The 16,721-nt window shown below is 53.5% G+C and overlaps 1 protein-coding gene across 2 annotated transcripts; it reads left to right on the forward strand.

The window, feature by feature from the left end:
• The first annotated feature begins 458 nt into the window (after window positions 1–458).
• SFRP1 (secreted frizzled related protein 1) lies at window positions 459–16,155 on the forward strand. 2 transcript variants are annotated; one of them, XM_039564349.1, is made up of 3 exons: window positions 459–1,067; window positions 6,155–6,223; window positions 12,345–16,155. In XM_039564349.1, the coding sequence occupies exons 1-3, from the start codon at window positions 533–535 to the stop codon at window positions 12,665–12,667; spliced, it is 927 nt and encodes a 308-aa protein (XP_039420283.1). In that variant the 5' UTR covers window positions 459–532; the 3' UTR covers window positions 12,668–16,155. The 2 variants fall into 2 exon arrangements, with proteins under 2 accessions (XP_039420283.1, XP_010406681.2); XM_010408379.4 differs by having other exon boundaries at window positions 471–1,067; window positions 6,155–6,232.
• Window positions 16,156–16,721: the final 566 nt, after the last annotated feature.

Here is a 16,721-nt window from a genome sequence, read left to right on the forward strand (position 1 = left end):
ACCGGGAATGGCTCCGGGGGGGTTCGGGCCGCCCACCGGGGATGCAGCCGAGCGGTGCTACGGGGTGAGCTCATGCGCCCCGGTCTGTCGGTGCTCGGAGCTGCGGCCGGCTGCGCTCCGCCGGGCAGGGCCCCGGGCCCGCAGCCGCTGCAGGTGGCGCCGGGCCGGGCCGGGCTGCGGGGCCGTCGGGGCCGCGCTGGGCGGGGCGGGGCGGGGCGGGATTGGCTCCCGCGGCCGCTGATTGACAGCGGCGGGCGAGCGCGCGGCGGGCGGCGCCGCGCTGATTGGCTGCCGCGGGCTCACAAACCCGCGGCGCGGCCGGCGCGCGGCCAGAGCGGGGCCGGGGCCGGGGCGGCGGGAGGGCGGCGTCCGGCGGGGCTCTGCGGGCAGCGAGCGAGGGGCGGCGGTAGGGCCAGCGGAGGGGCCGTCGGCGGGGGTGCGAGGAGAGTCCCCGGGGGCGGCCGCCGGCAGCGGGCGCCCGGCGGGGAGCGGCGTCCGGTGCTGTCGGGGCCACCGTCGGCGGGTCGCGGCGATGGGCAGCGTGGGGGGGCCCGGTCGGGCCGCCCTGCGGGCGCTGGTGTCGGTGGCCGCCGGGCTGCTGGCCTGTGGCGTGGCCAGCGAGTACGACTATGTCAGCTACCAGTCAGACCTGGGCCCTTACCCTGGCGGGCGCTTCTACGCCAAACCCCACCAGTGTGTGGCCATCCCTGCCGACCTGCGGCTTTGCCACAGCGTGGGCTACGACAAGATGGTGCTGCCCAACCTGCTGGACCACGAGACCATGGCCGAGGTGAAGCACCAGGCGAGCAGCTGGGTGCCACTGCTCAACAAGAATTGCCATGTGGGCACCCAGGTCTTCCTCTGCTCCCTCTTTGCCCCCGTCTGCCTGGACCGGCCGGTCTACCCCTGCCGCTGGCTCTGCGAGGCCGTGCGTGACTCCTGTGAGCCTGTCATGCAGTTCTTTGGCTTCTTCTGGCCAGAGATGCTCAAGTGTGACCAGTTTCCCCAGGATGACGTCTGCATTGCTATGACAGCTCCCAATGCCACCGAGGTCTCCAGGCCCAAAGGTAAGGCATGGCTTGTGCAGCAGCCTTGCTCCTGGCACTCCTTTCTGAGCTGACAGGGCAAGTGCTAGCCCAGGAGGGGCCACATGGGACTGAAGGGGCTCTTGTGGCTGGAGGAAGCGCATCTGAATTCTTCTTTGCAGCAGCCCTCCTCTAGTCTCTGAGCACTCTGTGCTCTCCTGTCCCAAGGAAGGTGGGATCCCCTACCAGCTCCTCATCCCTATCCTGGAGCCTTGGGACAGGCTGTTTGGGTCATGGTGGGGTTGTGCCTGTTCTGATCCCTGCACAGACACTGGGGCTGGGCTCCAGCCCTGATGGACCAGGGTGTGACCTTCCATCCTCAGTTACTGCGCTGCCCTGGTTCTGCTCCTGAGCCTGACTCCTGCAGGGCTGCTCTGGGCAGCAGGAGAATGCATGGTCTGCATGACACAGAAAGTGCTGGCTGACTGGAGTCAACAGTGACAGTAGTCCTGGCGTGATCCCCCACGTCCAGTGCAGTTCTAGGGCAAGAGGCTGGACAGCTTGGTGGCTGGGCATGCAGTGGAGATCCAACCCTGCCCTCGGGTGGGCTGGAGAGGGAGGAAGAGTCTGCCCAAAAACGACTAGGGAAAGTGAACGTGGTTCATGTTTGTTTCCATTGCATGCAGCACGTTTCTGTGGTGCCAGACTAGCTTGTTCAAGTTGCAGTGAGTCTGGCTTGTTGCTGGAAACTTGAAAATAAATAAACATCCTGGTGTCACTTCGGCGTTTGCTATTGGAGCACTGTGAGAGGCTAGGAGGAGGGATGTTTGTAGAGGGAGATGGCAGAGGGCTCTAAGAGAGTACAGTGCTTTTTGGCGAGCAGAGCCTCATTGAAAGGAATTGTCACTCCTGATTCCACGGGGGGGAAAAAGTGCCGGCACTCGGGAGGAGCTCGGGGACAGGCGAGGAGTGGGGCTGAGTGGTTTCCGTGGCTTCTGCGCTGTGTCTGGAGGGTTGTCTGCCCTTTGCAGTTACCTGTATAGACAAAGGCTGTGTGTGGTGCTCGACTGGGAGGACTAACCCAGCCGGCAGGGTCTGTGCAATGTCGTCCTGCCCATCCTGAAAGGACTCATACTTCAGGGAGTCCTTCTGATACAGGACAGGAACAGAGTGCATCCTGCAGCAGAGGGGTGACACCCTGAGGTGTCTCTAGGAGCTGTGCAGGGGCATGCGGAGGGCAGTGAAAGCAGTGGCATAGTGGCTGTGGGATTGCAGGCACGGGGGGGACACCCAAGCTCAGTACCCAGAGGCGCTGTACACAGGAGCCCATGTCACATCTCGGCAATGACATCCAGAGGCAGGTGGAATGTGAAGCTTGTGCCAGTGCCGGGGGGCGGGAGACTGAGCTCTGGCTGATCTCATTGCCGGGGACCCAGCCTCTCCTTACAGTGATGGCAGCACAGCCATACTGGCTTGGCTTGTCCTTACTGATGCGATTGCTGGAGAAACCTTGTTGTTTTCCAGGAATACTCTAAATTAATATGTCCTATGTGAACCTGGACCCTTGGTCAAGACTGCAGCTATGTCCTGTGTTGTAGGTACAAAGGTTGCTTTTATTTCCCCAGGGACTTGCAGCCAAGCGTGCTCCTGGGGCAGCTGGGTCTGAGCTGCCCTTTCCAGGGTCCGAAATAGAGTCTGAGCTGTGTGCAGCTCATTCATTTTACAGACATTAATGAGCCAAGACCTGGGAACAGTTTTCTAAATGAGCAGCATCTGCCAGGTTTTCTGTTGTGTAGTTTAACAACTTTCTCTTAACCTTTTGGACCTGTCTTGAAGGCAGCACTGGGGTGGGACACTACTGCTTTCTTTTGGTGCCTCAAACAGTTTGGAGTGAAAAAAGAAAACTCCAACTTAATTGCAAGCACTGCTGTGATGTGAACCAGCACTGCCGGATCTCCTGCTTGCCACAGAGGATCTGCAGATGGCCCGTAAGGTACCCGTTACTTTGGCTCTGGTACTGCCACCTCCTGCAGATGCAGAGTTATTCTGGGTGACCTGCAGCTCAGTCCTTGTCCCTGGGCTGGCTGGGTACTTTCTTCCACCTGGGTTCTGCTATGTGTACCCTGCCCATGGTTTGCCCATGTTTTCTGTCAGCACCAACTCCTGGAGCCCCCTTGCTCTTGGGCACAGGGTGTTTCCTGTTGATTCAAAGAGGGTCAGAACTAAGCAGTGTCCCCCCCCTTTTCTCTTGGTACTAATAAGAACAAACCCTTTCAGTATTTTTCCCCATTAACACCTTGAAATTGGAATTTGTTTCTGCCTCTCAAAGAGCTGACCTGCTGAATTCCTTTCTCCTTAAGCACAGGCGGTAAAGCCTGCAGGCCCGCAGGATGCATCAGGGGAGTTGCAGATTAATACAGCATTACACATTCCTTCTCTTGCCCCTGGAGTAAGCTGGCTCTACAGCCAGGCATTGGAAAATGGTCAGCAGGGAACAAGTGAGCTGGAGGCAGGCTGAGGTTGTGCTTGGAGTTGAGCCGTCAGCTGCAGCAGATGGGCCCCAGCCAACCTGCAGTGGGCCCCGAGGATGGGCTGGAGATGTCTGCTGTAGTGCCTCAGGAGGGATGGGAGGGTTTGCAGTTTTCAGGTAGCTGTGGCTCCACAGAACAGCAGTTTCCTTGGGGCACAGAGCTGTGTAGAAGCTGGCTGGCCCCCAGCATTTGTGTTCCTGACTGTAGTGTGATGTGGTAACGCAGAGTGGAGGACAATTTCTCTTCCCCCTGACAGGGGACAGTGCTTCCTGCAGTCCTGTTGTGCTGTGAAAGGGCTGCAGGAGGCAGGACTGAAGGATGGGTTGATTTAGATTGGATATAAGGAAGAAGTTTTTTGCAGTGAGAGTTGTAAAACACTGGCACAGATTGCCTAGAAATGTGGTGGATGCCCTGTCCTTGGAAACATTCATGGTCAGGTTTGGTGAGACTCTGAGCAACCTGATCAAGTTAGGGCAGGGGGCTTGTGCATGGGCAAAGCTGCTGCCTGTGGAAGGGGCTACCCAGGGGCTCCCAGGTCCAGCCCACAGGATGGCTGCTGGCTCTGGGCCCTGGCACAGCAAGGCAGGGGTCCCTGCCACCTTGGGTGTGTTACAGCCTGTTCAGGGGCTGCTGGAGCATAGCTAGAACAAAGCCTGTATTTGCACCAGGGAACAATGAGTATTATTTTCCATTTTTGTTTGCTTTTTTTTATTTTTTAATTGGCTGCCTGGAAAGCTCATAGAATGGATGCAGCGGTGGCTTTCGTGTTTGTCTGGCTGGTGCAGGCCTGGTCAGCCTCCTCATGTGCACTCCGGCTGTTGAGGCAGATTGAAGTGCTTGGCACGGCAGGTACCCCCCGCTTGTTCCTGATGCACAGTGATGAACTGCTGGCTCTGCAACAGATGGAAGGCTGGGCCTGTGTCACCTTCCTATGAGCACCCTCTCTCCCTTGTCATGAGCTCATTAAATGGGCAGCCTGGAAAGAAATATTCTGACTGCTGATTTTAAAAATAAAGTGTTAGGGATGTCATCATATCTCCAGAGGCTGGCTTCTCCCTGTGTCACTCTGAGTTAGATGGTGATAGTGGTAGTTGCATGTTAGGGTTCTGGAAGAAGAGGTTATCCAGATGATGGGCAGCTCTCAGAGGTACAGAGTGGGACTGTGGAGGTGGATGTTGGTGCTGTGAAGGCTGACTTGTGACTTGCACATAGGAGCGAGTGGAAGGCCAATTGCACTGCATGTGTGATTAATAAAGTCATGGTGCATGTCCCCGGGAATTAGCATTTGGCACAGAACAGATTTGGGGGTGGCGAAAGGGGAAGAACAAGCCACAGAAAACAAATGTCTCGCCTGAATCCCCATGGGGCATCTGTGGCTGAGGAGACATGATGCTATGGTCCTGGCTGTGCCTCCCTCGCCAGCCGTGCTGGCTCTGCACCCCTCTTTCTGGGACGCCTCTCTGCCTTTTCGGTCCAGCAGTGCTGTGGGTTTGCTGGCCTGGCTGAGGGCTGGAAGGCCATGAGTGCTCAGTTTACATGCAGGGACTGGCAGATGTTTTGCTGTAGTGTTGTCCCTGAGAATAACTCCCTTGTGTGGGAAGAGCCCTCCGTCTTGCTGGACCAGGAACAAGCAGCATCTCCCAGCTCAATAAATTCATCTGCCAGTAGCTCAAGTCTATGTCTGTGCTGCTGGGTGGTCTCTGCTCCAGCTGCAGATGGGAACCTGGAAACAGATTCTTACTCTCTGGGTGAAGTGAGCTTTCCTCCCAGGACAGATCCCAGTGAAATCCCCTGGGCTGGTGTTTCCCGAGAGACAGATGTTGGCCACTGCCAGCGACTGGCAAGCAGAGATGGCTCTGCTCTGCTGGAGCCATGAGCCTGCCCTGGGCTCAAAACAAAAGAGAGGATGACCAGTCTTGGTGGTGGCGGCACCCGCAAGAGCTGTGCGGGTCCGTCCCCAGCCAGTGCTGCTCTGGGGCAAAGCAGGAGAGAGGGTGGTGAGGGGCTTCCTGAGCACTGCCTGGGCAGTCTGTGGGATGATCTCTAGTACCGAGGGGAACACTGCACTGAACTGGGCTGTCGCAGTCCTGAACCCCCTTGCCTGGCACCAGGGTAGTCCCTTGGCACTTGAGCCATCTCTGGACAGCATCCTCCTGCTGTGCCGGGGTTTGGGCATTGTGTGCCTGCCTTGGCATGACACGGGGAGGGAATGTCAGCAGGCTGTGGGCCATGCCCCTTGGCAAGCGGCTCCCCTCAGCTGAGTGCCTGGCCCTGAAAACTCCTCTCTTTGCCAGTGCTGTCCTTTTGCTCTTAGCAGCTGCCTACCCCTGCCTGTGGCTGGCCTTGGGGTCACTGACGGCGTTGGAGTGGGGCTGGCAGAAGGCTACCTGTGGCCAGTGCTGCCATGTAAGCCAGTGGATGGTTCCTTACACCCAGTAGGGTGTTGTCCCACAGAGCTGGGAGCCTGTGGGAGGGTGCATGGGCACGTGTCCCCCTCGAGGGTGGCAGTCTGACAGCATGGGCAGTCTGGCTCTGTGGTACTACTTGTTCTGGCTTCTCGCCACCTCTCAATTGTCTTAATTTCTTTCCTCTTGCCAGGAACAACTGTGTGTCCACCTTGTGACAACGAGATGAAGTCAGAGGCCATTGTGGAGCACCTCTGTGCCAGTGAGTTTGGTAAGAAGGAGCACTCTAGGCACGCGAAGGCTTCCCAGGTGGGCATGGAGCAGCGTGGCTCCTGTGTGGGCTAGATTGGGACTGCCACGTTTCCCTGCCTGTGGCACTGCTGGTGTGGCCTGCGATCTGTCCCCAAGGCCAGGCACGTGTGCCTCTAGATGTCAGTGTGGGTATGCGGAGGTGGGCATGGGAGGGGTCTGGTCTGGATGGGTCTGGGATGCGTCCAGCTCCCACAGCTGAGCGCACCCAGGGACAGAGATGGCAAGTTCTGGTGGCAGTGCAGGGCATCTCTCCTGCCCCTCCTGGGCACATTGGGCTGGGGATGGGGCAAAAGTTGTAGTGTCGGTTCTTTAGTGATCTTGGGGTGGGGAGAGGTTTTTAACTCAACCCTGGTGTTCCAGCTCTTGTGTGCTTGCAGAAATGATGCATAGCATGGACCAGTATTCTGCTTGCAAGCATGAAGAAGCAAACCAGCCTCCTTCTTCCCCAGATTGCTTAAACTGCTGTGTTTCTTTTGAGTGAAGTGATGCTGCTCTTGTCAAATCTAGGTGTAAAAATCCAAAGCCAATCCTTATCTAGCTAGGGCCAAGCAGCGAGTTAAAAAATGCAAAGCTGCTTGAAAGCTTTGTCCTAAATATGAGTGAGTGAGTCAGACAATCAGAGGTAAACTGAATTTCATTTAAAAAAAAAGACTATCACAAGGAAATATATTAGCTTTCTCAGATCAAACCCAGAATTAACTGGTTTTGACATCCTTGCTGGTGTATGTAACTTTCCCGGAAGATTATTAAAGGCATATTGAACAAGGTGTGCATTCCTGGGGGATTAGCACTTGAATGTGCCCTGTACTGGAGCGTGCTTATGCAAACCCAAACCTGCTCTGCATGCTGGTGTGTTACCCTTTCTGCTGGAAATGAATTCTCAACTCTCCTGCAGGTTTGGTATGCCAGAAGTTCTAAGTTCAGCTCAGGCTTTTTCTAACAGGGAAAAGCATCAACAGGAACACCCATGTAATAGTTTCCCAGGAATGTGCATACTTCTGGCTTGGCTGGGGAATGGAAGCAGACATTCAGTGCGTGGCCTGGTTGGGGAGTGGGAAGTGCTGAGCGCTCAGAGTTGGGGTGCTCAGAGCTCTGTTCTGGGTGGGCATGTGATGGGAGCTGAATCAGAGCTGCCCCTTCCCCACTGCACACACACGGAGGGACTGCAGGGAGTTTCCCAGCTGGTGGGGAGGGAGAAGCGGCCTCTGGGATCATACCTGGTTTGGATAGGAGCTGCCTGCCTGGGCTTGCAGTGATGCAGAGGCATTGCCCCAGTCCAGGGGCTGTAGCCTGGGGACCTCCATCCCAGAGAAGGAGCAAGGGGCACTGGCTGGTGGCAGCAGTGGATCTGGTGCAGGTGGGCCACTGCAATACCTGTCCCCTTGCCAGAGGCGTGCAAGGCGTGAGCCGAGGTGATGTCCTGCTGGTAAGCAAGTGCTGGGAAGGGAAATACAAACTTAACCGCATGGTTGTCATCAACTTCTGCTGCTAAATATCCTCCCGTGCTCTGGGACAGTTATACAACGGGGAGCAGAGGCCAAAGCAGAAGAATTCCCTACCTTGGCAGAGCAGCTTGGGACAGTGACTTGCCCACAGTGTAAGTTGTTATTGGGAAGGAAGGTGGTGACAGTGTCCAAAGGATGGAAATATTTCTTGGCAGATGTGGCCCATCTGTAGCCAGCTGGAGAGCAGGAGCACGGGATAGGATGCAATGCAGGTCCTACCTGTGCCCTGTGAGGGAAGGCAGTGTGGGGGTGAGAAGGACATCTCAGCAGAGGGTATGGCTAGTGGAGAAGGCATTGGCTTCAGGAAGTTTTTGCCAAACCACAGTGCATGGCCCTTGGATCTTTGTTTAGTCTTGGGGGGTTACTGTCATGGGGTGATTTCTCAAGGAAAGCTGTTTATCTGGCGCTATTATAAACTCCCAGACCTTCAGACTGAGGTTTCTCATGCACGTCCACCAAGGTAAACACTGGCAGCTGACAGGTTACAGATCCTCATCAAAGCCAGACATGTACAATAAATGTTTAAACTAACATGTGCTGCATGGGGCAGCTGTTGGTAGGTCTTGCCCTGATTCCTGCTGTGTCGTTACTGCAGGTTTCTCTTGCATGCCAGCAGCTTATTACAGACGAGCTGACGAGCACTCTGCCCACCATGGATATGTGGCTGTGCCAGTGTTGGAGGTGGCTGTGTAGCAGCCCTGGTGTCCATCTAGAGTACAGTGCAGGAAGAGAGCTGTGGTGAGCTGTGAACACAAACAAGGCAGGAGAGGATCTTGGACAAGATGCTGGGGGTTGGAGGGGTGCTAGGAGACTGCCAGCCTCATGGTCCAACAGAACTCTGGGTTTGCCTTTGCGTGAACAAGGATGCTGGTTTGAGGCAGCTTGGCCACTTCTCTGAGAGTAAGACAACTTTGGGGTGGATGTCAGCAAGGGGTGCCAGAACCCTGGCCTGAGCACAGAGCAGCACGGGGGCTGGATCGGGTATGTAGGGGTAACTGTGGTGTAAATTTTAGTGTAGTGCTGGTGTGCTGGGGCAGCGATGGATGCAAGAGGAAGCATGAGATTGGTCTCCAGTGCCCCCACAGCCGCCTCCCCCAGCTGCCCTGGGCTGCAGCCAGCGCTCGTTTCTTATTCCAGGAGTTCATTCCACGCTCTGTTTCTCTTAGTGATTTTATTTATTGTTTCTGCCCTTTCTCTGGGGTCTGAGGGGATCCTGCTGAACGGGCTCTGTGGCACTGGGGACTGCAGAACAATCAATACATGCTGTTTATTTTTTCTCTGTGACTGACAGGTCCTTGCCTGCAGCCTTCTCCTGTTACAGCCCTAATGTGTCTTCTGGCAGGTTTCTTCCTTCTCAGCGATTTCTAAAGGAAGGAAAAATGAGGCTGAAGGAACAGTGGAGCTTTCCCTTCTCTCACGTTCCCTTTCCTGCACATGAGGTGCTGGAGTGGGGCCCCTGCCCGTGCAGGCAGAACTGCAGAGATGGTGTTCTGGTCCCAGGCTGTCCTGTGCTGAAAAAGGGGGGTGGAGGGGCCAGTGGGGAACAGGAATGGTGCGTGGTAGTGGGTTGTGAACAGAGTACAGGGGCTCCTGCTTTCAGCTGGCGACTACCCCAGTACAGTGCCATCCTTGGAGAAGGTTTGCTGGAACATGTGTGTGTCCCATGAAAGTAAATGGTAAGAAGGTTTGTGGGTGGCATGTTGATCCTGCAGCCCTCTTGAGCCATTGTGGCATGCAGAGTGCAGGGGCTGGTGCTGCCGCCAGTGCCACAGCTGATGCCGAAGCAACCTGTGGTTGCAGTGCAGCTGCTGGACTGGAAAGGTGGCACATGCTCCTGCTGAGGATAACTCCCCTGGGGTCAGCTCCTGCCTGGCAGCCACAGCTGAAGATTTAGTCTGTCTGAGCAAGCGTGTCCTGGGATCTCAGAGGCGATTCTGGCCCTTCTCCCACTTGGTGCTGAGACGGATTTGGTGTGGCATGAGGGGAGTGGAAAGGCCAAGGTTCCCAGTGAGGAAGCTGTTTGCTCTGGCAGCTCAGCTGGGTCTTGGAGCCAAGACTCAAAGCATCCCGCTCAAGCCTTTTGCCTGCTGCAGCAGCATTCCCAGGGTTGGGGAGATGCCAGGCAAGCTGCTGCAGCACCATGGTCTCCCCTGCCCAATGCCATGTTCTAGGAAAGCCGTAAGTTGGAAGCTGCCTCCCACTGCGTGGTGGTGAGCTCTCAGAGTGGGATGTGCATCAGAACGAATGTACCCTCAGGCACTGCTTTTCTGGTGTGCATGGGATGTGCCAAAGCTGTGTGTCCGGCCTGCTACCGTGGAACACAGCTTTCATACCTGGGAATCTCACCTGGAATGTGGGTTGGAGCTTAGGGAATATGGCCCAAGTAAAGTGAACAAAGGAAATTTGGGGAGCCAGGTCACAGCAGAGGATTGAAGGCTGAGCAGAGATCATCATGCTTGTGTGGCTGCTCAGCCTGCAACACCAAAGGCAGACGAAGCCTCGTGTCCCTGAGCCAGGCTGTGTTTACCTGGGCAGCACCACAGGCTCTTGCTGGTGACAAGGACATTGCTGCTGGGAGGAACAGAGCCTGACACAAACTATTTGCACTCTGGTCAGCCTCCTCCTTCATCCCCCTTGGTGTTGTCCCATCTTGGCTCTGTGTGCTGCTCTGCACGAGCAAGGTTTGGATGAGGTTTTGGTTTACATCTGGATTTATGGGTCCCCTGGGCAGCTCCCATGAACCTGCATTGCTGGCTCACAAACTGCTGTGTGCAGGGAAGGGAGGAGCTGCGAGCTCCCACAGCGCAGGATTACCAGGCCTTCTTTGTCTTCCGTGGTGTATGATACTTGGAGTAGATCAGCACCTCCACCAGCTGGCTGATACTTCTCTTCCTCTAGCAACGAGGACAAGGCTTTGCGGTGATCTCAGCAAAGCAGTTTGCAAACAAGCCATTTTGCAAGGCTTTTATTGTGCCATTGTAATGGTGTGTTACCATCCCTCCTGCCCCAGCCACCTGTGTGCTTAGTGCAAGGGCTCTAAGTCAGCATGGATAAAGGAAGTGGGGCTCACACTGAGGGGCATTGCTGCTACTGCTGCCCAGTTGATGTCATGGAGCTTAGAGCTGCTTGAAAACTACTTACCTCATTTTCCAGATTTGTTGCAGACTGATCTGTTTCAGCATCTTTAGCTCCTTAAAGCTGGAGTCTCTTTAGCTCCTGAATTCGGAAAGCAGATGGAATGAAAATTTCACTTAGGTTTCCAGTCCTAGATTACTTTCCTGTACAATAACAGTGTAACATGACAGGGCTCTTGGCAAACCCAAGCGATGTTTTTGGCACAGGGACAGACAAACACCATTGCTCCTGTTGCCAAGGTAGTGGCTGGGAGCTCGAGGGTGATACTGAGTCTCTGCTGCCTGCTTGGGATTGTCACCGTGCTGTCCTGCTGCCATCTGCAGCTGGAGCGGTGAGCAGTGCTCCCATCCAGGAAGCAACATGTGTTTGCTGCTACATGTTCCAGCAGAGCAGGACTTCAAGGAATGATGCTGTGGGGACCCATCTCCCTGCCAGAGCCAGAGGTTCTTGTGGACTGCCTGCAACCACCCTGAGACTCTAATGAGAAGGGACAGCAGCCAACAAATCACCTCTCTGAGCACTAGTTATCTGCAGCTCTGAAGTTAAACTCCCAAACGATGAAAATATGTTAGCAATTTTTGGCCATATGTGCTTTTCCCCAAAAACAAGGCAGAGCCAAATGGCACAGAAATGATGTTTTAATGTACAACACATTTTCATCATTTTTCCCATGTATGCAAAATTCCTCTTCATGGTCATGGCAAAAAACCTTTTTATTTTGGGGAGTGGGGAGAGGGCGGGGAGGAGGGTATTGCAGTTAGCTCAGGAAAATGCTGAACCCAAAGAGGAGAGTATTTTCCATGGAAGTTGCATCAGACCAACTCCCCTTCTCCCAGGGAAGGTGCAGGCACATGACTGCATGCTGGGGTCTCCACAGGTCTGATGCAGAGACATCCAGTGCTTGGAAAGTTGTTTCACAGGCACCTGAGGGCTGTTGTGACTGCAAACAACTGCTTGAGAAGCCAAATTGACCTTTTAAATGATCCTTTCAAGAGTCTCTCCATGCCTCTAGAGCAGGGGAGTCACCTAATTTACTCAGCTAACATTTGTGCTTGGCAGCTGAACAAGTCCCCTCTCAAATGGAAAGTACTGGGTGCTTTGCTGGAGGAAGGGGAACAAAGAGGTCAGTGTTCTACCTTGGTGCTCTCCTGGGCATGGGGCAGCTCCACCTCAGGTGCAAGGGTGTGAGTGTCATAGTGGGCCAAATCATGGCCAGGGCAACGCCATAGAGCAGGAGGATTCAGGAGCAGAAGAGGGAGAAGGGGAATGCAGGAGTGGAGTGGGGCACTGTGTGTCTGCAGTGGGACAGGGCATTGCTGCTGTCCCGGGGCCACGGCACTGCTGCCCCCTCAGCCTCACTCAGCAGAGGCTTTTTGCCGGTGGAGGCTGCTTAGGAGTTTTGTTTTTCCCCTCTCCTGTCTTGTTTTGCAGCTCTTAAGATGACCATAAAGGAAGTGAAGAAGGAGAATGGGGACAAGATGATCATTCCACGGAAGAGGAAGGCACTGAAGCTGGGGCCCATTCGGAAGAAGAACCTGAAGAAGCTGGTGCTGTTCCTAAAAAATGGGGCAGACTGTCCCTGCCATCAGCTGGACAACCTCAGCCACTACTTCCTCATCATGGGCCGCCAGGTGAAGACCCAGTACCTGTTGACAGCCATCTACAAGTGGGACAAGAAGAACAAAGAGTTCAAGAAGTTTATGAAGAAGATGAAATCACCCGACTGCCCAACGTTTCCATCCGTTTTCAAGTGAGGTGCTGGGTGGCGGGAGAGCCGCTGTCTGGACCTGGCAGTCGGGTACAGCGGCTCGGTCTCGCTGCTCTGCAGCAGGGATGCTGGAGCCAACCCTCCTGCTCCTCCATCCTGCTCCTCAGAGCTCCCTCACTGATCTCAGCCCTCCCACATCCCCGCTGCCGGCGTTTGCCTGATCGCCTGAGCATGTGATGCGTATGCACCAAACAGTGGCTGAGGTCACACACAATTTATGTCTGCAATGTCTAAAGACCTGTTATTGTACAGATATGTACAACCATTGAAATAGCAGCTAAAATAGCAGGTAAAGAGGGCAGGCAGAGGGGTGTGAGGTGATGTTAAGAGCTTGCATGCTTGCAGAAAGGACCCTCGTGACCATGTCACTCCTGTCTTCATGGCTGCAGGATTGCCCTGAATTCCTGTATGAACCAGAGCTGGCTGATTAGACAGAGATCCCATCCTCATGATCAAAGTTAATAAATGAGTAGTGGAGAACCCGTTACAAACTCTGATAAGAATTCCTAGTAGCTAATTGCCCTCACTGTAAAAAAAAACCCATTATAGTCTTAACCTGCTTAGTTTAAGCCTTAACCCTGTTTCCTTGTGGTGCCTTGATGGGCTGGAGCCCTCCCTAATCAGCATCTCTTGTAATGTCTCACTGGGTGCCTGCCTTGGCATCGCTGCGCCAGCTGAGCCCTTTTTGCCCAGTGCTGTGCTGCACCCAGGTAGCCTTTGAGTCTCCACACTGTGCCCAGTGTGTTGGTGCACTGGGCATGGGGACCAGGGGCAGAGGGGGCTCTCTGCCCCTACCTGTGCCTTTGGCCTTGTGCAGGCCCCTGTCTGCAGCAGCGTTCAGCTGCGATCCCCTATCCTCAGCCTGCCGTGGCAGTTCCCGTGCACAGCTGGCCTGAGCTGCTGCTGCCCAGACCTATCATTCCATTTTAAGCCCGTGCAAAGCTTCAGTTGCTGGCCTGCCCAGGGCTTTGGCTGGGGGGAGCTCATGGCCAGCTCCTCCAGCTTGTGTCACTCCCTCACTTTACCAGTGATGTTTTTATAGCTCCTTTAGGCTGCTGGCAAAGAGTGGCAGAAGGCCAAGGACTTGTCCCTACGGAGCGCCGCAGGGAATGTATCGTCTCTGTCTTTCCCTCTTTGCCCTTGCTGTGGGACCCGTCAGTCTGGGGTTTTGTCTGTTTGATCTGTGACAACTTGGCTCTCTATCATTATATGTCTTTTTTGCCCTAATCGAAATGTCATGTTTGTATGATTTCAAATAGTTTATGAAAGACAAATAATATCTCACCCAAATGATTGCATTTATTGACCAAGCTGAAATTCATTATTCTGTTAATTGAACTAGTTCTCTTTTTCATAGACCCATACCACTCTGCATTCATTATCTTTCCTCCTTCCATTTAGTATTCTCATCCATCACCAATACTGTAAGAGAATGAATATCTGAGGTCTGAGATAATCCTGTTATATCACAGTTACGTGAAATAACAAATCCTCATTTTTGAGGTTTGAACCAAGCCCACTCAAAACTGGTGAATTAATTATTCCTTAGCTTGGGAGTGGTGCTTGCTCCCCACATGGGGACAGAGCCACAGGCTTGGTTGTAGAAGAATTCCATGAACTAGCCAAGTACTCTGAGGAATGATGTTTCACAGCTAACAGAGAGGTGGATTTAGGATGTGAACTTTGTAGAGTCCCCTAGGTTGTCTTAGACCACCATTTGTAGTAGTGTTGTTTCTTTATTGCAAAATTAATCATTGTAGATAATGTGCTTTATTAGTGAAGTAAAGAAATAAATAAACCATGGGCTTTAACATCACAGATTGATGAGGTGAAATGATGGAGAGGGCTGACATATCCAGCTGTGTGGGGAATGGAGTCAGGACATGATGAGCTGAAAGGCTGGTTATCTGTGAGTGCCCACAGTGCCCCTAAAAGCCCCGCTGCGATAGGGCAGGGAGCCTCTGTCCCTGCTGCCTCACCTTTCTGGGTGCAGCACAGCAGAGGATTGGCTCTAGCAGAGAGAACACTGCTGCTAAAATTGCCAAATTAATCCATTAAATGTGATTCCCCTAACCCCCCTTTTTATAAAGAGATGCTGTTTCCTAACCCCACGTTTGGGGCTGCTGCAGCATGACTGGCTGTGGGTGTGCTGGGGGAGCCTGGCCTGGAGGCTGTCAATGGTCCCAGGGCATTGCAACAGGCTGTCCAGGGAAGTGGTGGAGTCACAGTCCCTGGAATGCTTCAAGGAATGATAGATGTGGCACTTTGGTTTAGTTGACGTGGTGGTGTTCAGCCAAAGGTTGGACTCAATGTTCTTGGAGGTCTTTTCCAACCTTATTGATTCCATGATTGCATGCCCACCCGCATGCAGCAGCTGTAGCAGGTTGCAGGGAGAGCAGGTGCCCTTCCTGGGAAGCTCCTGCTGCTTCAGCCAGCCCTGGCTGCAGCTCGCAGGTGGTTTTAATCAAAGTGATTGTCTGCCCACCTGTCGGGTGAGGAACTGCTGAGAGCTGAGAAGGTGCTGCAGCCCCAGCTGTGTCCTGAGTGCAGGGGAAGGTTTAAGAGCTCGGGCAAGCAACGAGTTCCTCAATGCACTTGGCCTGAGCCATTGGCTGCAGCAGTGTTGTCACTACAAGATCAGGTAAGGTCAGTGCTGTGGAGCTGCTGCTTGGGGTCTCCTTTTCCCAACTCAGAGCTGGTGCCTGGGGCAGTTTGAGAGCTGACCTGGGGCAGTTCAGGACCTGGGCTGAATTTGGCTCTGCTTTGTGTCCCTGCATTTCACTACTGGTTCATCTGTGATCATTCAACAAAGTGAGAGCATCAGGTCGGTTTGAAGAGATGCAGGAAGCCAGGCAATGTGTTTGCTGAAAATTTACAAACTCAGGTCCTTTACTGGCTTCTTGTAACTGGCAATTCCTGAAGTATTTTTTGGTCATGTAAAAAATGAGACTCGCAGTCAAACTGCTGCATGTGGGTGCCTTTGCTGTCTTCAGATTTCCTGTACTGCTCCCCAACAAAAAAAGTCTACTAAAACCTGAAATTGGTTAAGTATAAACTATGGAGGAAGCACCCAAGATCCTGGATTGTGCTTGTGTGGAGTCATGTGGAGCAAAGAGATGTTTACTGAAATGAGAAAGCACAAAAGTCTCCTTAAATCAGGCACCGTGTGTCTGCTAGCGTAGTGTTCCCAGAACAGAGAGAGGGGTGCTTGTGCAGTTCATGGATACACTTTACATTTTAAAATGTCAGATGCTGATTGTTACAATGAGTTCCAGTTTAAGTTACAAGCATGTGTATAAATGCTCAGTCTAAGACGTACTTTGTCCTGGGAGAGAACCTGAGTTTTGCCCTGCTGTGGGGTGTCTGTGGGACAGGGATGTGCCACCTCTGGGACACTCAGGCTTGCTACAGCCTGGGCTTGTCTGAAGTATGAATCTTAAATCCTAAAATAAAATGTCATCCTTTTGTGACTCAGTTTATCCTCCCAATAATGTTTATCCTCTTTGCTCCAGCATTCCTTCTGTTGAGTTCTGCCTGTCTGGCCTCCAGTTTGTAGTTCAGTTACAAACTAAATCGTTAAAACTAAAACAGAAGAAAGTTTTCTTTCATGCTATATAAAAATTCATCTTCCATCCCTCAGTTAATTTTTTACATTGCTGGCAGTCTGTGTTCTGCTTTGACCGCTGCTGGGAAATGTAAGGCTGGGAAGAACAGTTGAGCAAGTGAGGAGGATTTGTTCTGGACAAGAGAGGATGCCAGCCTGGTGTGTCTGGTGTGGAGCTCTGTGAATGCTGTGCAGGATGAGGGGGTGATGCACTGGAGCTGTGCCAGGCTGAAGCTGGCTCGTCACCGACTCACAGGCAGCGGTTGGTCTGGCATCATCAGCCAAACATCTGCCATCCAGAGCTGGGTCCTGCTTTAATCAGCTGTTCCATAAGCAGGTAACCCAGGTGTGCAGTGAGAATAGCACAAATAACTGAAAAATAACAGAGTAAAAATGGAAATAACAGGCTCCTTCCCTTTGCAGGCAGAGGGAGCTG

Source organism: Corvus cornix, chromosome 22, assembly GCF_000738735.6.
Source record: "Corvus cornix cornix isolate S_Up_H32 chromosome 22, ASM73873v5, whole genome shotgun sequence".
Classification (NCBI taxonomy): domain Eukaryota; kingdom Metazoa; phylum Chordata; class Aves; order Passeriformes; family Corvidae; genus Corvus; species Corvus cornix.

Excerpts from the sequence above, each read along its gene's own strand:
- SFRP1 (XM_010408379.4), top strand. The coding sequence starts at position 533 with ATGGGCAGCGTGGGGGGGCCCGGTCGGGCCGCCCTGCGGGCGCTGGTG. Across the intron at positions 1,068-6,154 it reads CGAGGTCTCCAGGCCCAAAG|GAACAACTGTGTGTCCACCT; the intron begins GTAAGGCATGGC and ends TCCTCTTGCCAG. Across the intron at positions 6,233-12,344 it reads CCTCTGTGCCAGTGAGTTTG|CTCTTAAGATGACCATAAAG; the intron begins GTAAGAAGGAGC and ends CTTGTTTTGCAG.